This window comes from Propithecus coquereli, unplaced genomic scaffold (assembly GCF_000956105.1).
Source record: "Propithecus coquereli isolate 6110/MARCELLA unplaced genomic scaffold, Pcoq_1.0 Scaffold167, whole genome shotgun sequence".
NCBI classification, from domain to species: Eukaryota; Metazoa; Chordata; class Mammalia; order Primates; family Indriidae; genus Propithecus; species Propithecus coquereli.
In genome coordinates this window covers 2572016-2595474 of record NW_012141302.1, presented here as the reverse complement: position 1 = coordinate 2595474, position 23459 = coordinate 2572016, and the positions used below count along the sequence as shown (strand labels likewise).

General features: G+C 39.4%; 1 protein-coding gene across 1 annotated transcript in view; it reads right to left on the bottom strand.

Moving 5' to 3' along the window:
* HECW2 (HECT, C2 and WW domain containing E3 ubiquitin protein ligase 2) overlaps nt 1-23459 on the bottom strand; it is a 211165-nt gene that overhangs the window by 107209 nt on the left and 80497 nt on the right. The window contains exons 3-9 of the mRNA XM_012641641.1: nt 22933-23027; nt 18067-18142; nt 13840-14009; nt 10838-10980; nt 8663-8763; nt 6903-8261; nt 5586-5681 (exon numbers count right to left, since the gene is read on the bottom strand). Coding sequence (XP_012497095.1) covers nt 5586-5681; nt 6903-8261; nt 8663-8763; nt 10838-10980; nt 13840-14009; nt 18067-18142; nt 22933-23027 — 2040 coding nt within the window. The remainder of the gene's footprint in view (nt 1-5585; nt 5682-6902; nt 8262-8662; nt 8764-10837; nt 10981-13839; nt 14010-18066; nt 18143-22932; nt 23028-23459) is intronic.

Here is a 23459-nt window from a genome sequence, read left to right as displayed (position 1 = left end):
GGTGACCAGTCATTAAGCCTATCCTGTGTGTATAATACCAATCCCTAAAAATCTTTCAATGTAGAGAATCTTTCCAAAATTGCCCACAGTGCTCACCCTTCATATACGAGCACCAGCATTTTAGAAATACATGAAGTTGGTTTCATACTACTTCAGATATTCACGTCAAAATTGGCAATGATGCTTATTTTCACCAAAAATTGATTTTTCTCTGTTTTTCTAGGTTACATGAAAGACTCATAGCTGGAAACTTCCACATGCATAATTGAACACAACTGTAGTAAATTTAGTCTTCAGAAGAAAAGTAGCTAATTAGTGCTAGCCTAGTGATCAAACAGTATCATTATCTACAAATTTCCTTTAGCACTTTCCCAAAGACAAATACATTTTCAGAGCAAGGGCAATTTCTTGCCTCCAACCTCAAATAAATATAATGTTTCAAAAGATTACTTAATTTACTTTTATTTTATCTTAAGAAATCATATTGATTAAGTGTGTTAAATCTTTGTAAACAAACATGTAAGTGCATGTTCAGTAAAAATAGAAAGCAGACTGGTCTTCAGAGCCAGACATCCCACCTCAGTGACTCTCCACCAGGCCATTCCTGTATTAAAATCCACACAGCATGAGCTGATCTTTTCAAAAGGCAAAATTTCGAAACTTATTGCAGTTAGGAAGGGTAGTTTATACAGGAAACATGAAAACAGCAGGAATCTATTCTTTAACCAGGAAAGCTCTTTATACATTTATGGTTCTGTGTATGTAATTTTTTTTAAATTGATAAGCACTTTTCTCCTGAGCAGTTCAATTATCTCAAAACTCTCCATGTGATCACATGGCTTATCAACAGACACTGCAGGTCGAATCCTGGAGACCAGGAGGAAGGAATATTTTCTCCTGACCACCTACGGCATTTGCTCTGGAAATGAGTAGAGCTTCAAGCTGTTCAACAAAGTCCTTAGCGTTGGAAAGACCTGCATGGTAGAGCCCAGCCGGCATCAGACCATCACAAAGTGTAGTCGCCTCAGCTGGGAACGGAAAGTTATCTTTTGTTGCTCTCAGGACACTGTAATTTATGACAAATGGTAAGAGAAAGAAAAATGGGGCTGAGGAAAAGCACCACATGGACAACAGATAATTGAATGCCACTCCTTCTCCAAGGTAACAGACTCACAATGAACCATCCTGCCAAATCTGAATTCTTTGGGCACAGCTACAGTCCCAACAGTAGGGCATTTCCAAAAGACCTCATGCTCAGCCTTGATACACTGACAAACAGGAAGTACATTAAAGCATCTTCAGGAACTATTTTCCCAAACCCTTTGACCTATTCCATTGTTTTGCTCTGCTCCCTGCATGTTTTCCCATCTCAACGATCTTGAAAACCAGTTAGCCCCATCTCATTCCTTTCTCATTAAAGCCAGGATAATGGAAGCACATGTACATCAAATCAAGTGCACATGAAAACAAATGGCCATTCTTTCTTCCAAGAACGTTTACAGTAGTTCCCAATTTAAAAAATGTAGAATAGGTAAATTAGCAATTAAAAAAAAGAACAGATACCAACTAAAGGAAGTAGAGAAAGTAGATGCTGCCAAGCTCCCAAGATTAGGTTATTACTAAATTTGGCTCTAAGCTTTCTGGCAGTTAAGGCAGAAAAGGAAATACATTGTTGCATACTTTCCATTTTCTGACCAAAAAAATTAAAAAAAAAAAATCTTCAAAGATGGAGCTTTTTCCTGGAAGTAACTAAATAAGAATTTTCCAAGTGAGATGTGTATTTGATCTGTTTGAGGGCTATATGTGTAGCAAAATGGGAAGGTTGAGCGGAAGATCGCTAAATAAATATATTCACCATTGTGCCTTGCACATAGTATATTATAAATGAACAAATGATTTAAAATGACATAAAGCCATACAAAAATAATGAGTCTTATATTCACCTTCCACAAAGGCCAGGAATAATCTTAATTTGAAGTTCAATAAAGACATTTCTATGTGCAATGGGGAAAACAAAAAAAGCAAGGACCAAAAAATTTGCTTTCTAAGAACATAGGACAGTGAATGCACATTAAGACTATCCCTATCAAATATCATACCTTCAAACTGATGTTGTTACTTTACTCTCCATAAAAAGAAATTCTGTATTGCTGATTTCAAGTGGATGCTTGGCACTGAGTCAGGAATAACTCTTATGCTATTGGCTTCTTCATGAACTACTTATCCACTCCTACCCAAGCGGTCAATACCCTTCCATCCAGGCAAAGGCAGTAGAGGTGCCTGTGGGAAGGGAAGCCCTCTGTCTTATCTAACAAAGTTACTTTGAAGGATACAATTGCTTTAACATCTTATATGTCTTTAACTAGGCTAAGTTTTCTTTCTTTCTTTCTTTTTTTTTTTTTTGTGAGGCAGAGTCCCACTTTGTCCCCTGGGGTAGAGTGCAGTGGCATCGTCATAGCTCTCTGCAACCTCAAACTCTTGGGTTCAAGTGATCCTCCTGCCTCAGCCTCCCAAGTAGCTGGGACTACAGGTGTGTGCACTACGCCCCGCTAATTTTTCTATTTTTTGTAAAGACAGGGTCTTGTTGTTGCTCAGGCTGGTCTCAAACTCCTGGCCGCAAGCAATTGTCCTGCCTGGGACTCCCAGGGTTCTAGTCTTATAGGTGTAAGTCACCGTGCCCGGTCTTGGTTTGTTCTTAATACAAGAAAGCATCTTAATCTTCAATTTTTAGGAAAGTAGCTTTTTAGATTGAAAGTATCAATTATTTTCCTCAAAACTAAATTTTAAGCTCTAAAGAATAAGAGCCCCTAACCCTAAACATAGTAGAAACTCTAAGTTTAGATTACACTTTTCAGATTCACAGCGTACTTTTATTTTTAGGCCTTCATTTTAAAGGATGTTTTAATAATGAAAGTATACAACCACAAAAAAAAAATGATAAATGTTCCCTTATAGTTTTCCAGACCTACCCATTTGAACCCATCACATTAAGTAATAGCCTAGTCCTAACCATATAGCAATGTCCTATGATCCTATCAGAGTCCACTGATCCAGACTATTTAGCCTGAATGTATTCCTACGCCTAGAAAAACTACCCTTTGGGGAAAAAAACACATAAACTTATATAGCAAGTCCATATTGTCTCCAGTGCAGCAATGGGTTAAGTCACAATCACACTGGAGTCAATAAGAGAAAAAGAGAAAAAGAAAATAGTTTTGCAGAAGGGGCTGGGCTGGCCATCCTTTTTTCACTCATCTTACTGCTCAAAAGACCAAGATTTGTCATGCTGATAATGTTCTAAGTGGCTTCAGCCCTGAACTACCTCTAGCTGCCAGCACCATCAGTGACCCCTGAAAGAGAAGACACAGCGAGTTCTTAAGGCACTCTGTGCATATTCATTCCATGCTACTTCCCTGGAAGGCTTTCTACAGTGCCATGCCACCTCCAAGGCCTGGAGCTTTCTTATTTTCTATGAGTCGTTAGAATATTCTCAACCAGCGGTTAGAGTTACATGGCCCACAAGGTCACAGTGCACTGTTCATGGCAAGAGTTAAGATTTTAAGAACCAACTAGTAAATCACCATCACCACTGAGAAGTCTTACTAGTAGGTCCAAAATTCTGGTTATAGCTTATAAAAAATGTTATTCAGTATTAAATAAATTAGTACAGAGAAGTATTTGTCAGAAGGATACTGCTAGAATTTTGGATGGACAATCCTTGGTTGTATCAGACTGCCCCACCACTGCAGGATGTTTGGCATCCCTTCCCCCATCCACTAAATGCCAACAGCACCCTTTAAACATTATTAGAATGAAAGATGCCCCCACAAACTCCAAATGTCCCCATGGGGTAGCACCCCCCACCAATACTGAAAACCTCTGAATAAGAGCGAACACATCTTAAGAATTTTCCTCCTGTTTGTCAGTTACTCATTAAATAGAATATACCACTAAATGGCTTTTACTTTGGATATATGAACTTATTAAAATGAACTGTCAATTGCTTGTAAGAAAAAATATTCTTAAGATGTATTCTGTGCAATGCAAATATCAGTGCTTAAATAATACATTGAGGTATCACAAATAGTGGTCACAATTTCAGCAGGAAAGTACCTGTCTTTATTAAATACAATCTAGAAACCAAAACTATGCCCAGAAAAATTAGAGCACTGATGTGGCTAGGAAGATGCCATTTATCAATGCACTCATGCAACACTATGTCTCCTATCCAGCCTCCTGAAACTCTAATTACTGTTAATCCATATATACATTAAAACAAAGTTCCCCCAGAACTCTCTCCTGGTGTTCCTAATTCATTTTGCTCCAGTTAGACCTAAATATCTTCTGGGAATATTTTTATTTTCTTACTCTAATCTTTTCTCGAAGGGTAAACAAGAAGAAAGTCTTCTTCCCTCTACGTCTGCCCTTTGCCTACTTAAAATGATACATGGTTAATTAATCTCTTGGTCCATTTTTCAAAAACTGCATAAAATACATGTTTCCTATGAGTAATGGAGCTCAGTTATCCAAATGTATGAATGACGGAAGGATCTGTGCCCAACAGAATTTCAAAAGGATGAAGCCAATATTTTGGCAAACTCTGCATAGCACTGTTCAGCTCTTTTGTCAGTACTCACTCAAACTAGCACCCTTTAGGTGCATACCCTCTTCTCTTTATGTTCCACGATTTTTAAAACACAGAGGGTCAAAGGCATCAGCCTCTTGCCACGATCACACATAAGAGGTAAGCAGAGTGCGTGAGCAAGAAGGGAGAGCAATGAGGCAAGAGGGTGTACCTTCCAATGTTTTCTGAAAAGCAGTACTTATGGGGCTTTATAATTAGTCAACAAAATGCATTGCTCTCACAGAGGAACATTATTTAAAAGGACTCCAGAAATTTAGAGTTTGAACTCCATCCAGATGCTGACTGGCCATGGGTATCACTCACAGCTTTGAATACAAGTTGTGTCACTATTTCCCCATATCCCTAATCTTCAACTACATCTCCTTTAAGCGCTAAGTATTTTCTGAAAGTGAAAGAAACGAAATGCTTTTCAAATCCCCAGATAACTGCCCTGTCCCAAATAAGCAGTAGACTAATTTCTGAGATTAATAACACTTCTCTGCATATCCCTAAGACAAAAATCAGACCCTTGTGCTTAATGATTTAAAATGATGTAAGTGAACAAAGAGGCAGGATATTACACAGAGTGAGGTTTTACTAAGAGATTGTACCAATTTGTCTGCTAAATGAAAGAAAATTCATGAATAGGCATCATTTTTAAAAATTCTATTAAGCACCCAATTTTCTAAAATATCCGGGTCTGCTTCCATAATTGCAGTATTTACTCCATGGGCAGCACAGCATTTACAGCTGCACTTTGTTTCAGCGGCACAGTACCAAAGAGGAGTCATCAGCTTAGCACTTTGCAGACGACACCCGCTATGTGAAGTGGCAGGCCCCAGATTCCTTCCTTTCAAAGACTCATGTATCCATCTTTTCAGATTCGTGCAATGAGCCTGCCTGTCAACCTTGCCACTTTGATTAAGGTGGGAGGTGGGCCCTTTAGTTAACAGGTCCTCACTTGGCGGGAGAGCCTCGTCCACCCTCTGGTACCGGCTAACATCTTGGCGCACTGAAGGTAGTGACCGCAATGGCTGGTGGCCGTTGGCTTGAGAACCTAGGATTAAAGGTAGAAAGTTACCCAGGTATTGTTTTCTTTATTTTAAAAAAACCTAACATAAATCATGAGGCTAATCTCTTTTCTCTGTTTAGTCCCATTTCCCATATGAGGACCTAGAAACAAAAGAAGAGAATGACTAAGGGGTGAATGCTTAGAAGAGGGCTTCCTCGAGAAAGTCCTCTGTTCACATCCCTCCCCCTTCTGCCTCTCCCTGTCTCCATCCCTCACCCACCCTGGCTCCTGTCCTGGCCATGCACTCATGCTTTAGGGTCACATAGTGGCCACAAGATAATGAAGGAAACAAAAACAAAAAAGGAGGAAGAAGGAAAGAAGGGACATAGTGGCCACAAGATAATGAAGGAAACAAAAACAAAAAAGGAGGAAGAAGAAAAGAAGGGAATATTTTAGATAGAAAAATAAATTACAGAAGAAAATCATAACTATTTCTGAGTCTACTAGGCTACGCTTTGACTTTTTAATGCATCTACAATAAGACAGTTTAAAGGAATCATTCTAGAGAACATTCAATAGATATAATACCAATTTTAGTGTAATTTTGCATCCTCAGACACTAAAACAGATTGTTCTTCAAGCCAGAATGTATCACCTAACTTAGTTGACATTTCTTATACTGTAGAAAACAAAAACATTTCCTTTGATGCAAAGCACATATTAGCATCTGCTTTGAAGTTTTATAAAGGAGTGACTTAAGGTGTTCCTGCTAAGCTCTGAAGATCACACTCATGTTGAAGCTGTCAGCCTGTTTGGTTTTTTTTTATCTACAAACCCGTGTCCCACTAGAGATTCACTATTTAAGTTTGAAGACTATTGTTTGACAGGCCTCTTATTTCAGCAATAGAAGATCCATTTTTAAAAAAAGGGGCACTGAATCTGGACTCAGGCCTGGCTGTATGCGAATCACGTGAGCTTCAGCCTAGCTATGTGATTGGTTAAGTCCCTCAGTCTCGCCACTCTGAAATGGGAGGCCTGGTCTATAGAAGCGGCTTCAGGTACCCCCACGTGTTGCCTGTTTCCTTCTCTTCCCGGCCCTGTTTTGGATCTTGCCTCTCTTCCCCTTCTTGCTCCTTTCGCTAACTGCTGAACCCCACGGTTAGGAATTCAGGTTATATGGCACCATTTGCATTGAGGAGAAAACTACAGAGCTTCTCTTTGGCAGCTATGCGAGAGCCAAGAGCCCCAGTGTCTCCCGTATCCTACCTCCAGTGGCGCCCTCCTCCTGGGCAGTGGCCCCTTCGCAGGCGCCTCGGGCGCCCCCGGCATCCGCATCGCCCTCTTCCTGGCGCTGGCTCCCAGCGGCGGCGGCGGCTCCCTCCAGGCTCCCTCTCCGCTGCCAGACCTCCCCCAGCTCCTCCCGGCCGGGCAAAGTGGCCGGTTCCACCCCGGGCCCTTCCTCCTCCCCACTGGGCACCTGCACCACGGGTAAAGAACTCGGGGTGCATATGGAATCCTGGGAGCCTTCGGCAGGGCTGCCGCCGCCGGGCTCTGCTGCACAGGCCGCATCTTCCTCCTCCTGCGAAGAAAAGGCCGGGGTTTCGGGAAACCGTGCGCTCTCGAGAGACGAGCACCGCGTCTCCACGGAGGACAGCTGCGTGGTCACGCTCTCGTTGCAGGAGCTGTCGGCGCCCTCCAGGTCGCTCTCTCCCTCGGGCCTGGTGCTGGCTTCGCTCACACTCTCTGTCCTGGCAGGGTCACTGGGCTCTGTCTCAGAGGACACCTGGGAAGGCTCCGACCCCTGGTCCAGGGACTCAGTCTCACTGATGGCTCTGCGGCTTCCTCCTGACGTGTCGGAAGTCCCCGTGTCTGCCCCACTTGTGGGCTGATCCACCTCCTGAGAGCCACACAATTCGGTGCTGCCCTGGTCCCCACTGGGTTGAGACTCAGGGCCACCTTCACCTTCATCTGCGGCTGGGCCTGAGGGTAAGGAGCTGTCTGTGAGCTCTGGAAGATTTTCTGGCTTATCCTCCAGGGGAGCGGCTTCATGTGTGGAGGCGTCCTCATTCTCCATGGGGCTGTCCTCTGGCTTTGTCTGAGATGTCAGGCTCCCGTCGTCAGCTCTGGATGCCCTGCTAAACATGATCAGCCCTCCTTCCTCCTCCAAGGAAGACGGGTAACCCAGGTCTTGCTGGAACTCGTGGTCTTCTTCATCTGAGTCGATGTGAAGCATTGCATTGAGTCTCGTGTCTGTGGGAAAACTACTCCTTAGTTTGGGAGAGGCTCCCATGGGCCTCTCAGAGCAGGTCGCTGCCCCCGGCCTGGAATGGCCGTTGTGTTCAATAGCATCTAAGTAATCATTGAGTGAATCCTGACGTCCTCTGGGAGGTGACGTCCTTGAAGAAGTAGAATTTAATTCCTCTGTGTCTATTTCCAGAGTGGAGCTAGTCCTCAATGAATGCTTGGGGGTCCCGTCAGCAGTACTTTCCTCAGAAACTGGCCCATTAGCACAAACCGGGCTGTCGTGATGGCTGCCTGGCATGTCCTCGTCATCAGAAGGGCTTCCTAGGTCCCCGTTCACAGTACTGACTCCAAGTATGGTGCCAACAGCTTCTGGAGAAGCATCTGAATGAGAAATCAGCATTTATAAAAATGAACTAGAAATAATGAATGAACTTTTTACCTACTTCTTCTTTGCCAACAATCAGTTCAAAGAATTCAGCCATCCCGCTGAGGCTTCCTTACAGCACTACGACTTGCGAGATTCCCCACTCACTACTCTGAGGTATGCATGTGAGTACCACTGGAAATTCTACAGCCCAGTTTCAAAATGCAGGCATAAACCTAAGAGATATTTTTTGGTAAAAAGGCTTTCCTATCTGCTTAGAAAACTTCAGCAGGTAATCATTTGACAGCTATTTTATCTTCAGAACAGGACACAAATTCAATTATTCAAAAGCAAACTGACGACTGAGTAAGATTTAACAAGTTTTTCCTACAGCCATGTATTCATCCACATGTCTCACCTTCGTGAACAGAAGACGTAACCTCCACCTTAAACTGGAGGTACCCACTCACGTGGTCAGCTGGGAGCCTTCTGCCAAGGTTGTAGCTGAGCATTTGATCACTGCAAGAGGAGAAACGGTTCTTTCATCCTTATTACACTGAAGTCAGCCTTCGCCTTCTTCCTGCAGGCCGCACCCCAAGTCCTGCATACCTCTCTTAAAACCTTCAGACTCACAAATAAAGAAAGTAAAAGGCTCAAGGCACATTATAGTCCAAGGACAGGAGCTGGGAGTTAGGAGAGAGCAGCATAAGAACGGGCCACACGTATGAAGACAGCAGCCCCAGCTGTGTGAGCGGGATTGGGCCCCTGAACGCTCCTTTCTCACCTGGGGAGTAAGGGGGCTGGTGCTGCTGCCTGCACTGTCGGGAAGCCTGGCCTAGCACTAATCCTCAGGAGGCTTGTGAGTGATGCTGATGCCATGGTTGGAGAAGCTGCATGTGCCACTGTGGTGGGGTCATGTCCCATGCCTGGAAGTGGGCTGGAGGACCACAGCTGAGCCTGCGCAGTTTTGCTGTGTCTAGGCCCCAGGCTTGGGGTGACAGCCCCGGGGATGGAACTGTTGATCTGTTTCAAGTCCATGTCTGTTTCTCTAAGTCTAATGCAATGAGTTCATTTCCTTGTATGAAAGCAACTTTTATTCTGGATCGAATGACTTAATTAAGGAAATTAATCAAAGGGATAGTACCAAATCACTCCATCTCTGCTCTCACACTGCCCTCTAATGGCTGTGTCAGAAAGAAAATAATGCTTCTATCTAGCATTGCCATCACTGTACACTTTAGAGCTTCTAGCCAGCTATTAATTATTAATTCGCATAACTATTTTTTCTTCCTCCCTATCTCCTCAGTATGACTTCTTTACTTTACTCACAACTTGCAAAAAGCTCACAAAAAGAAAAAAGACATCAATCACATTTTAAGATTCTGTCAATGAATAAATTTGAGTTGCCTAACTGAATGTATATGTCTAGAAGCTTGACTATAATACTTCCTTGGAGTCTCGGTCCCGTCTTAAATGACTCCAAAACAAGATTTTTTTTGTTTTTTTGGTAATAACAAATTATCTGGGTGGGATTAATCAGGATAAGATAGTCATCAACCTGACGCTAGAATTCTGCTCTAGGGAAAGAGTTTTATAGCAAGATTTCAATATACTCAAAAACAATCAAATGCCATGAAATTTGATGCTAAATGCGGTACATCTTGGAAAAGATAAAGATACCAAAGAAAAAGGTACATAATTAAAACAAAGTACTTTTTGTCTAGTACACTTTAATGAGTGTAAAGGCACTTTTGTTTCTTTTTAAAAATTTTTTTATTGAGGTAAAACATACATATATAATTTACCATCTTTAAGTGTACAGATCAGTGGTAATAAATACATTCATATATATATGTATTTTTTAACCTACCTCTCCACCTTCCCCCGCCCCTTCCCAGCCTCTGGTAACCACCAATCTACTCTGGATTTCCATTCACTTTTTTTAACTCCCACATATGAGAAAATGTGGTATTTGTCTTTCTGTGCATGGCTTATTTCACTTAGCATAATGGCCTCCAGTTCCATCCATGTTGTTACAAATAACAGGATTTCATTCTTTTTTATGGCCTAATAGTATTCCATTGTGTATATGTACCACATTTTCCTTATCCATGCCTCCACTGATGGACACTTGGATTGATTTCATGTCTTTGCTATTGTGAATAGTACTGCAATAAACATGAGTGTGAAGATATCTCTTTGATAGTACTGATTCTCTTTCTTTTATATATATACCAGGAGTGGAATTGCTGGACTATATGGAAATTCTTCTATTTTTAGTTTCTTGAGGAACCTTCATACTGTCCTCCACAGTGGCTGTACTAATTTACATCCCCAGCGACAGTGTGCGAGGGTTTCCCTTTCTCCCCATCCTTGCTAGCATCTGTTATTGCTTGTCTTTTTGATACAAACCATTTTAACTGGGGTGAGATGATATCACACTGTGGTTTTGGTTTGGGGGCATTTTTATTTTTAAAAGAATTATATTACCACTTCTTACCCGTAAGGGATGTCCTAGGACTACCGCATATCATTTCACTTGTTTCTGTACAAACTAATCTCAACTAGATCCCTAAAGGTAAGGGCTGATTACCCGATGGCTTGTCGCTCCAGCAGCCTCTGGACCGGAATGGTTAGTTTCCCCAGAAAACGCTTGATGATAGGACGGCTCTTGGCAAATTTGTCTTTAATTTCAATTTCTAAGACATCAGTAAGAAGTGCAAAAAAGGAATATTTCTGAAAACACAAACAGATACCATGTTGGTTCAAAAGAAAGACAAATATGGTATTATATCATTTTATTAGTATAAGCAATGGTATCTCTCAAATTCTGACATACAGAGTCCATGGCACTAGAAATATCTGCAGCCACTGTGAATCTTTTATTCACTCAGCTTCACTGGCATTAACAATGATTAAAAAGCAACAGTCAAGAATCTGTGTGATAAAAGAAGCCCTTTTGTTCAATCATGCAGCCCTTCCTAGTTTAACAGTTTTAGGAGATGTTATCTAATGTTAAGTTATGCACAATCCAATTTTAGTATTCACTACACTGATTGTATCTTAATTCTTTGATATGTAATATCTTGTTATAGAATGGTTTAGAATTAACTAGTATATTTGATTAACAATAACTTTAATTCTAATTCCTATTCTCATGGAATTTTGAAGTTCCAAAACATAGTTTTAAAATACTCCTCTACTTAGCAGTTAAAGTAGGAATATCTACAAAATACTGTGGTTTCCTTGATAAAAATTTTAAAAAAACAATATTTAAATGGAATTATTACTTAAGTTTAAAAGGCACATGGGGTCTCTTCTGGGACAGAAAAAGTATGAAGTTAAGGTAGCCTTTGTTGTTTTCATTTAGAAATGGCATTGGAGAAAATTAGATTGGACATTTATAAGGATATAAAATAATATGAAGAGGTTTACTTACTTTCAAAGACTTTTACATGTATTATCTTCATTTTATTTTTACAAAGATAAAATTTTCTTTTTAAAGATGAGAATCTCAGGATAAATAAATGATGGATCCAGGAATCTAACCTAAATCATTTCTCTGCTTCCCTGACAGTATCCAAGCAACTACAGTGATGTGAATAGTGCTAGCCAGCTTTACACTGTGTGCACTTACAACTACCTAGTCTTCACAAAGTTCTCCAAAGGGCCAGGAAATCTGCCAGTCTGCTTAATGGGAAAATGCACTTGCTTAGAATAAAAAAGCTCAGTTTAAGCCCCACTGCTGCCTCTGAATAGCTAGTCACATAAACACTGTAAGCAACCATTTATTTTCTTTTTCTTGTTTTCTTTTTTTCTTTTTTTTTTTTTCTGAGACACAGTCTTGCTCTGTTGCCCCAGGTAGAGTGCAGTTGGCATCACTATAGCTCACTGCAATCTCCAACTCCTAGGCTCAGTGATCCTCCTGCCTCAGCCTCCCGAGTAGCTGGGACTACAGGTGTGTGCCATAATGCCCAGTTAATTTTTTCTATTTTTATTAATAGTAGAGATGGGGTCTTCCTCTTGCTCTGGTTGTTCTTTTCTTTTTCTTTTTTATTTTAGCATATTATGGGGGTACAAATGTTTAGGTTATGTATATTGCCCTTGCCCAACCTGAGTCAAAGCTTCAAGCGTGTCCATCCCCCAGCTGGTGCACACTGCACCCCATTAGGTGTGTATATACCCATCCCCTCCTCCCCCTCCAAGTCTCCCGCCTCTGCCTCTCAAAGTCTTAGGATTACAGGTGTGAGCCACCACAACCGGCCAAGCTTCAATTTCTTAATCACCATAATGGAGAGATGATAATCTCATCCCATGTACCTACCTCCCTTTCAGGCTTGCACTAGTGACATGGTCAAGAACTTTGTAAATATAAAATGTTAGGAAAATAAAGTTATTGGTTGTTTGATTATCATATCATTTACGTGCCTTCTAGAGCTCATACTGAGATATATTTTATGTCTTCTAGATTTGAAATGTGTTAAATTAAGTGGTATGCCTTTAAGAGTTGTTTACCATCATGAGATCACAAGTACTTTTTAAAACCAGCATAAGAATACAAGCAATATTCATTTATACATCTCCATAACCATAGGAACTGCCCAGAAGAAACATCTTGCAGTGTTGGCAAGTCTCAAACAATCATACCTTTTCCCCAGCTGGTTTTAGATCCCCTGAAATATGTCTCTCCAATTAAATATTTCTACAACATTGTTAGAACATATTGTTGTCATTAAACATTTAAGATATGATCTAATTAACTATTTAACTCCTATGCCAGTAAAGGTTTACTCAGAAACATTCTTACACTAGTATGTGAAACATGCCTCGGATCCCTGAGAAATGTCAAGAGAGCTCACACTTTGCTCAGTTGATGAGAAAAGATGTCCCTTTGTTCATTCTTTGATTTTCCATAGTTCTAATGAGAAAACCCTTTGCTTGTTGATTTCACTGAAATGGTGTCCTGAGATGACTGGCAGCATAATGTCGCCGTGAGGAAGTCTAAGTACCATCAACACAATCTGGATTCACTCAGGATGATGACTCCTGGAATGGCTCATCTAATTAACGGGAATCTAGAAATTCATAAAACGTTTGCCAAAGCCCATAGAAAGAGAAATTCCTTTAATTTATACTGAATATATGCTAGAACAAAATATCAAACTTTTAAATAAAAACAGGATCAGCGTTACCGATTTTTCCTCTTCCTCAGGCTCTACTATGACTCTGTAAGGCCATGTTGTTGATCTTGTCCTTATTTGAAATTTTGATATTTTGTTCATCATGAATTTTTTGCATTAATTTTGATTATTTAAAAAATATTGCATTAATATATTTATTTTGATTAGTGAGTCTTTTGGTCCTTAAATTGTGCCCCTGAGGTAAATGCCTCATTTGTCTCACCCTAGACCTAGCTCTGGAGAGATGGGAATAGCTCATTCTTATTGTACCCTTTTTCCAACAGAACCCCTAGACACTCAGCTATCTTGCCCACATCCATAAACAGCTAAAAAGGTTGCACACAGTCCTCAGGAAAAAGAGAAACTTGGCAGACTTCCTAACTATCAAGTAGAAGACCCCTGAAAATCATCTTACCTCTCGGTGCCAAATGGGATTAGTGGTGTTACTGATGATAGTAGACCTTCTCTCCTGCCCATGGTGGGCACAGGTGGGAAAACTGCTCTTCTTCCCTGGCTGAATGGACATCTTGAGATAAGGGTCAGGATTGAAGAACATCCCTTTCTTTAGCCCAACTGCCCTAAGATCTTTAAAGAAAGAGAGAGAGAAGGAGGGAGGGACAAGAGACAGCAGGAAGGAAGGAGGGAAAAGGGGACAGAAGGAGGAAGGAAGGACCCAAATATCCTGATTAGAACAGGCAGCTCAAAGACAATTTGTTCTTAAACAAACACACAGGAAGTTCTAAACAGAAACTATTCAGTAAAACAATAGCAAAGTCATTCATGCTGCGATTGCTTAGATAAATGAAGACAAGTGGGTTAGGGCAGTAATTCCAGCAGAGGGGTCTCCTAACAGGCTTCAAAAATGAAGCCAAACTTTTACCACCACCTCACACCCTGCAACTGGCTTTCCCTGGAAACCATTTTGATTCCAACATGTACATCTTCACCACCTTTTTCCTAGGGCAATGATGTGGTTTGGCAAGCAGAATTTCAATGTCTGGAGAGAAATCTTTAGTAAACAGTTTACTGAAAAACATGTTCCTTCATAAGGGAAAAATGAATCTTTTACATCTATCTATGTAGAAATGAGTAAGGACTAAGTTTAATTGGAGATAAAACATCAGAGAACACATCCATTTGTACCACATGTAAAATGTCATATATATTCCAGAAATGTGATGAATGTTAGGGGAAAAAAGTAGACATAAATATTTTGAAAATGTGAATGCTACCTGCTATTGTAAATAGCTGGTAAAGTAATTTAAATATTTGATGAATGTCCTATAACTCACCTTAGATTCACAAGTTGTTTCACACCATATGAGCTGCTAAAAGTCCTAGCTAAAGTCCATTTAGTGTGAAGACTGATATTTTTTTAAATGGTCAGGCTAAGGAGATACAAAAATGTCAGGAAATAAAGCTGGCCTTTCTGAGAATATAAGTTTGAATAAGGTAGGCCTGTGAGCTAAGTGATCTTGAAAAATGCTAGATGATCAGTCCTAGGAGGTCCTGAATACTTGGTTCACATAAAAATTCTGCACATGGCCCCTGAACCTCCAAAGACCTTTGGACAACCCAGCTTAGCTGGGGAACAAACCTTATATATTGACCCTAAATTACAGGAGGTCAGCAGGGCCATCCCATGCAAGCCCATTCCTGAAACAGGTCTTTCATAGGACAGAATTGGCCTGAGATTGCCCATGGAACCATATTCTCTAGGGAATGCTCCCTGGAGGAGGCTCACCAATGGCCCACAAGAACCTGTAGCCTAGATACATGTGATGAAAATAGCCCAGAAATGTCTAATGACACAAAACTGACAGTAAATATTTAATATTTATTAATATGTCAGGAAATATTTAAAAATTCAATCAAGAGGATCTTATGTTAAGAAACACTGCATGACATGTAGTAAGATCTTTGATCAGAAAACAGACAGGGGAAGGAAAAGACAGGAGCTAGACAGGCACTTCAGAGAAGCTGCTGTGGTATTATTAGCCTCATAGTTCCCATTCTTGACACTTCATAAGCTATGCAGTCATTACTAAATGCGGCAATTTGCATTTTACTGTCAATTTAGTAATGCTATGTGTTTTTATTTGGTTTTATTTAGCATAAAGAAGCTTTGACAGTAAAATGAAATTCACATAATTATTTTCTTGCCTTTCTCAATTATGCTCCCCTTGAACTCAGAGACAGAAGAATGAAATTCTTTGGATATTAAATCTACTCTAAAACAAGGGATTTCTTTGTGGTAAATGAAGAGTAACATGGATAGGAATGGCTGCCACAAAGTCTGAAAGAGCTAAATCATTCACAAAAAATAATCCTTTTCACAAAAATCATTCCACCAGAAGATTAAGTCACTGTGATGAAAGATGTCACTGTGAGATAACCATGATACCAAATTTTCCCACAATGGGGCACTTTGCAAATAAATATTCATTAATAAATACAATAAACTACCAACAATTTGCAATCTAATTATTGAGTTCCTTTATCCATCTCATTTCTGCTCTTCTCTCTTTTATATATTTTATTGTTCATAAATATCCATACCACATATTAGGCAGAGAAGGTCTCAAAGTCACAAAGGTATGACACAGTAAATATTCTAGTTAAAGCCTAAGTTGGAGGAGGTTTAAAATATTAATCAAAACACAATTTTTATTTTATCTGTAGAGTTCAATTATTTGTGTCCTTACTTACCCATAGATAAGAGTAGACATTTGTAGGCAGCCATTCTACAGTGCTTACATGCTCTCAGATAAATATTATCATCCACTCTCAATATGCTACAACCAGATGAATTTTTTAGAATTAACATTATAGAACTGGTTTCATCACCTAGCCATTTCAGTACACTATCTGCAACTGGCTGACTGTACGGTAAGTAATGAAACAGATGTTCGGCAGCTAACCTCCATGTGAACAGAGGTGAGATGTTGTAAGAAGTGTTAAAAGAAGAAGCATTTGACTGAGCCCCAAAGCTTATCTTCTACTTTTCAGGAAAATGCCCTAGGATTTTTGGCTCCAGATGGTCATTCTCCCATACTGAGTTAAAAACATCCTCTATAGAGTCAAAACCAATATGTGAGTATAATATTTGGAAGGATACGGATCACCTGAAAGCATAGAGCAATAATCCTAAATTAAGAAACCCATGGCATGGTCTTCCTACAAATTTTCTGAGCTTTGGGTTTGGCTAACTGTTCCCTACCTATCACCAAGGATTATAGTACCTGCAGTCTCCTCAGTACTGTGAGGGTCTAAAGCACAGGTGGGTAGCCAAAATGTTTTTAGGAAACATTGATAAGGGGAGTAGGGCTGTAGTACCACAGGCAGTGGTAGTTTAAGTGCCCTTCTAAAAACCTCGATATTTTTAAAACCCCGAGGGTTCCAAACAAAATATATTTATTGGCCAAATTTGAACCATGAAGTCACCAGTTTATAACCTCTGAGATTCACCAGGGAACCAAAGCGAAAAGGATTTCATATTTAGCAAACTCCTGTGGCGGGAGAAGGAACATGCAAAGACAAAGACACTCAGAAGGTCATGGACAGCAATGAACTGATATGTACACTTTCATCACACGTGGTAATCGTGCATTGCGGAATTGTCTCTTTCAAGATCAGGTCTCCTAACTCTCACTCCTGAGAACATCTATTTTCACTCACAACATACTTCTGCAGTCAAGAACAGTGGATCTAATTTAAATTTCAGAAGCATTACATCTACAGAAAAATGAAAACAAAACATCTTACAGTGACAGACATCTGTTAGACTTTATTTCATATGTATTGTATAGTACAGGAGTCTGTTTTAGATGCCCATTTCAAATACTGATTTTCTTAGAGTATACTTGACTTCATGACTGCCAATTCATTTTTTAAAATGAGGACTTTCAAACTTTTTGACAGTGACCTATGTGTGAAATACATTTTACATTGTAACCCAGTATACATATACATAGCCATGCTTATTTTTGTGTATACAAATTTTCAGTTGGTATAAACTGTTGCTTTACCAAAAGTATCTCCCTTTGGTGGTAAACTCTGATATTATCCTATTCTTTTTTTTTAATTATTGGTTTCAACTAAATCAAACTTCAAAACTGCAAATGAGTCCCAACTCATAACCTGAAAAGTAGTGTTTTAATTGTTTGATAAATACACAAGCAATCTGAATATTTTACTAACCATAAAACAAGCAAACACATTGGCTTTTCCACTTTCCAATTTTTATGTGTATTTCTCCACAGAAAAAGAAGTATACCTTTGCTTTTTTTCCCCACGAATCTTCAAATTTTTCCTTTCTCTAGCTGAGGTAAGCATAAATTGTTTTCAATAATCAAAGCTCCTCAGTGGGATTAGCTTACATTACGTGACAGTTTTTTTAAAGGAACTATACATAGTTATATAATTTCTATAAATCACCAGAAAATTTGGCAGAAGAAATAATTTCTGAATTTATATTAATAATCTAATTTTATCATAGTAAGAGACATACTTGACTTTCCAGAAGTATGACAAATAAACTAGTTCACATATCATATATCAAAATCTGTAGAAAGAAGTGGCTATTCATACCTTTGAAATTACACACTTTCAAACTGGATGCCACATTTAAAGACATTCTTACCTGACAATGTAAAGCTAACAAGTTTCCGAGAATGCAGATTCCCCGAAGCACCTCCTTCTGTGCCTTCTGCCCCCATCTGACAAGATAAAACACATATCTTTCTAGGGAACCACATATATGTCCAAATAAACTGAAATACAATTTTTTGTATCAAACATGTATTGTATCATATATCTTTTCATTTCCAAACCTTGGTACAGAGACACAAACAGATTCTCAGAGGCAAGAGAAAGGATCATACTTAAATTTAATCTTTACCCAAAATAAAAAAAAATAAGCTTTGAAATTCCTATGAATATGAATGAGTTTACTTTTCCCCCTTAATAAAAATATAGTTGATATGCAGTAAATGTACTTATATTACTATTACTATATTAAACATTCTCTTTAGTTAAAAACCAAACATCGAATTCCATCAGATTAGGGAAACGTAGAACAAATTAATTTCTATCAGACTCATCCATATATACAGAATTATTCTCTCTTATCAGATATTTCTGTGTCCAAGCAGGTGTCCTAGCTCCCTTGTAGTTTCTGCTCTATTGTGCTGCAGGTACATGGCACATGCTATTATAATTAGCAATAATAAGAATTTGCAGTGCTATTGTACTGATAACTTTTTCCTAAAAGCTTTTGAGTAAAGTATATCTCATGTGAAGCCAGTAATTTATAGATCACATAGTAAATTTGGACCTTCTTTCAATTTATATACAATTAGTACATAATTTATAGTACCTGAGGAAGAAAAACCTTCATGATACCCTGAAAAAGAAGTCCACAATCTTGTAAGAGACAGAATTGAAGGCAGAATATATTCTGAATAGCCAGGAAATAGAAACCACATTTCAATTCTAAAGTTTAGATTATTTACATTAAACCTTTCTGACAAAGATTTTTTTCCTTGACCAAACTTTAGTCAGGCTCCTTTTGAGCCCTGTGCTCAACTAGGCCTGACCTTGGACTTCCATCTTCATCCTTGTAGAGTTTAGTTTGGCAAAACCCTGCTAAGTCAGTTTAGAGAGGATCCCCAACCTCAATATGTGATCACCCTCGATATCAGACCAAATTCCTCATCCCCTTCCAGCCCCCGGGTGATATCTGATCACTTTGGCCTGCCTTCAGCAAGAGTCTGTTAGGTCAGTTTAGCAAGAATCGCCCTACCCTCCTAGTAATTTTTCATCCACCAACCCTCCCCCAACCCTGCTCCTGGGCTATAAATCCCCACTTTGCTTTGTTATATTTAGAATTGAGCCAGTTCTATATTGAGGACTCTCTTCCCCTATTGCAACAGTTACTGATTAAATTCTGCTTTTACTGCTTTAACTATTGTCCAGTTCTGGTTTTCTTTGACACTTCCTCCATCTTATCTTTGCAGCACTCCTCATACTCCTGGTAAAAATCACATACCACCACCAGGGGATTAAAAACCATCACTAATCTAACTAAGCAAAGTTGAGAAATTTCATTCAAATTTTCAAATATAAATTTCTATTGCCTTTGCTGTGATTCCTGTACCTTAGTCAAGACTATTTTGTGTGGCACTTAAATGTCTCCTGATTGTTTCACATGTCGTCTGCAATATACCAGGGTATCATCCTGGTATCTTTATTTCCTTCCATCCAGAGCACCAACTCCTTGATGATCATAGAGTTGGCTCTCAACAAATATGTGTGCTGTATTATATTATACTCCTCTGACTCATCATTCTCGATTAACTGGGGCAGAGACAGCCGCAAACTGGCCAGACGACTGATTGCTGTGACTATCTCAGCCTGCTTTCACCACATATGACCCCAGACTACAGTGAGATGGTGCAAGCGGACAACAGCTGAGACACACACTTAGCAACCTGCCCCTCCTCTGTACCTGGGCACAGGAAGACACCTAAGAAACCGTGGCTCCACCTCAAATGGACCACACTGCCCAGTAAGATGTGCCACCCCCAAAACATGACATCTCTGCCTGCTATGGCTGCTAGTACTAAGTGAGTTAAATGAGACTAAAAAGGTTCATAACTTACCTTCATTTAAAACCTATTTAAAATATTAAAATAAATTATGAGAAACAAAAGAAAATGTCCTCTAATTCTCATTTTTCAAATGTAATTCACCATCTGACAAAAGGCTAACCTGAAACACTTCTCAAAGAATTCACAGAAAAACAATGTCCTGCACAGCAACTCTGGCAAAATGCTCATCTGAAAGAATACTAAAAAAAAATTCAATTTTATCATTCATTACAATAAAGCCAGGAAGGACCACGCATTACCATTAGATACAGGGACATTAGTGATAATAAAGACATCTGTGCTCAATGTTTAGAAAGAGGTTTTTAAATAAACTCACTTCATAGATTCAGTCCAGGAAAACCCCAAAGCAACAATGTCAACCAAGTATTGAAACAATACATGGTAGTGAGTGATGGCAGCTTTAATCTGTCCCCAAGCCAAAGGATTTCCTGTTCCAACTGTCTGAGACGCATATCGCTGTGTACTCTGATGAATGACAATGACGTCAAAATACAAATGACAGAGAAGTCACAATTTTCTTGTTCTTGATTCATTGCAAAAGGGTATGTGAGAAAAGAGATCACACAATTAGGATGGAAACTCATTTCCTTCTCTGTGCAGTGTCTCAATTACTTCTTCCAGGTCTATTCTTTGCATCTGGTCATGGTACAATTGTACTATGTGGGCTTTGTGAATATCAATGTTGTCGATCAGTCACAATAGCTAAACACTTGTCATATTCCTAGGTGGCCATCATGTTATTATAGAAATACAGTGCTAACCCCAAAATGAGGGGCCCATATGTCAAAGCCTTTCCATTTTGGATATAGATCAAACTGTCTCAGACTTGATCAGAAATCAATTAACCTCCAATCCCATTAGTCAGTCTTTGAACCAAAATATGCTATTCTGATTGCCAGGTATCTATGAAGCTTTTAAGGTGTTCTAAAGCCTGTCTGAAGCAAATTAATTATCTCCAAACTATCCACAGGCTTTGACAAAGTGATCTCAGTGCAAAATCAATGGAATGAAATCAATGTTCACCAGACTGTAAACTCCCACTGCCTTCAATTATATCTGGATATTGAAATTGCTCAAGTCTAAAGAAGTCTGAATCCATAAAATGCTTACTCATGTTTGGTAGCTATTGTCTAATTTCACATATAATGAATTTTTCAAAGGATTTATTATAAACAGTCCCACTCTTCTAGTTTTGTTACATTTCTTTTTAGAATATTAACTAGAACAAAATATGTTCCAGAGCATACTTTGTGACATGGCAGATCTTGTAATCAACAATTGTCATTCTCTTTGTGATCTTTAAAGTCTTATATAGTAAATATGGGCTAATCTTTTATATTCTATATTATGTTTACTACAGTGAGAGCTCAAATATAATTCTAACATGAGCAGAGTACTTAGATGTTGAGGATTTTGCACATACTATTCCCTCTGCCTGAAATGCTCTTCCTCCCCACTTCACTTGTGTAACTTCCATTCATCCTTAAGACTGTCCTTCTGACACGCCTTCTTCAGGGAAGCCTTCCAGGACTTTTCTGATCAGGACAAAACCTACTTACTACATAGTACACACTCTCCTAGCCCCAATTCACTCCTCTTCATGCAATTATCACCGAAACCAATATAATTTGATTGATGTCTCTCTTCCCCACCAGACCAATGAGATTAATGACTGTGTTTTTCTCATCATTTTATCTGTAGTGGTGGCATAATGTCTGGCACTTAGCAGGCAACTAATGAATAACTGTTTGAATGAATAAATGAAAGGGAAGACTGCTTGATATAGAAGTATAGGTACCATCAGACAGGGGAGGGTGGGTCTGGACAATTTCAAAATGCCATCTGCGGAGATTACTCTCTGAATTTAAACCTGACCACTTAGTATTTCCAAAACTGCAAGCATCTATAAATGTGTGTCTACACCCCCACACACACAATGTTGTGAAAATTGTTACAGGAGTCAATATTTTTTTACTATGTTTTCGTGATCTCATTTTTATTAATGACTAATAAAAATTGCAATGACTTACATATCCTGAGACTCTAAGAATCTCCCCAAATCACCTGATTCCAACCACCTATGTACAATGGAGCCATATATTGTGAGACTGTTAGATTCTGAAGTTGGTCTACTGAGTAAAAAAAAAAAAATCACAAAACTGTGAAAAGTTAGGAAAGTTCCATGTTGAAAATGGACATGCTTTCTTTCAAAAGTCCAACACAACCAGTTTCCTCCAAAAGTAAATTAGATATCTGTTTCTCCAATTCAGGGCCTGATAAAGAAACTGATTTCCATGAAGTGGCCATGTTTTACAAAAAAATATGTATAATATCTTTAGGCACTGGACCTCAGCTCGGCATTGAGAAGGATCCAGGGCTAAGACTTCCCAGGGAAAGAGTGCATTTGTGACTCCCAACTCACGCCCTCTTTGGGGCAAGAGCTCCTTGAGTTAACTGGCAGGTAGAATCACCCACTACTTGAAAGGTTTAAATTCACATAAGATACAATGCTACTGCTTCCTACCAACAGGTCACCCAAACTAAGTTTAAAACCTTCCATGATGGGGCACTTGCTCCTTGGCTTTAGGAGTGGGTTCCCTGAAGAGTTGACTCCACCCAGAACTGTTATAAATCAAAGTGTATTTTTCCAAGGATTTGCATCATGGATTCAGGTATGCCAGCCTTATAAGTTATTTCCTTTTCTAAAACAGCACTCATGCTGTTATGTGTTTCCTTTTTCACTGTTCCTCATAACCCTGTCAGGGCTGCAGAGGCAAAAATAGAAATCAAGTCCTGGCATGGGTCTCAGGAGGAAGCCGGCAATGGTGGGCACTCACCATCACAGCTGGGTTCTTCACGGTGATGCAGGGGGTCGTGGCTCGCAGGGCTCCACTAATGCCGTGGTAGTATTTAAAACAGATTTTTATCTCCGCTGCAAAACAATTGAAGAAAAACAATAATTTAAACACTGAAACCAGGCAGTTAGGAATCAGCTGAAGAAATCCACCATACCACCTCTCAGGCAATCCTATTCATGAGTCTTTGAATGGCCCCTTCTTTTCTAATCAGAGGCAACAGATTATACCAATTCCTGTTTGATTGTATGTGCTTCTCTGAAACTTTCTAACACCACAAACACATCAGAAAATGATGCACAAAAAAACATACCAAAATAGAAATAGTGTAGTGACAAGAATAGGACTAGCTAATGTTTACTGAGGTGCTCTGCAGTGTGCCAGACATAGTGTTATGCCTCATGTTTGTGTGGTCATTGAACTTTCACATCCACCTTGGGAGGCAGAAAATCCTGTCCCCATATTACAGATGAGGTGTTGAGGTTTGCTATAGGTTAAAGAGACTGGGA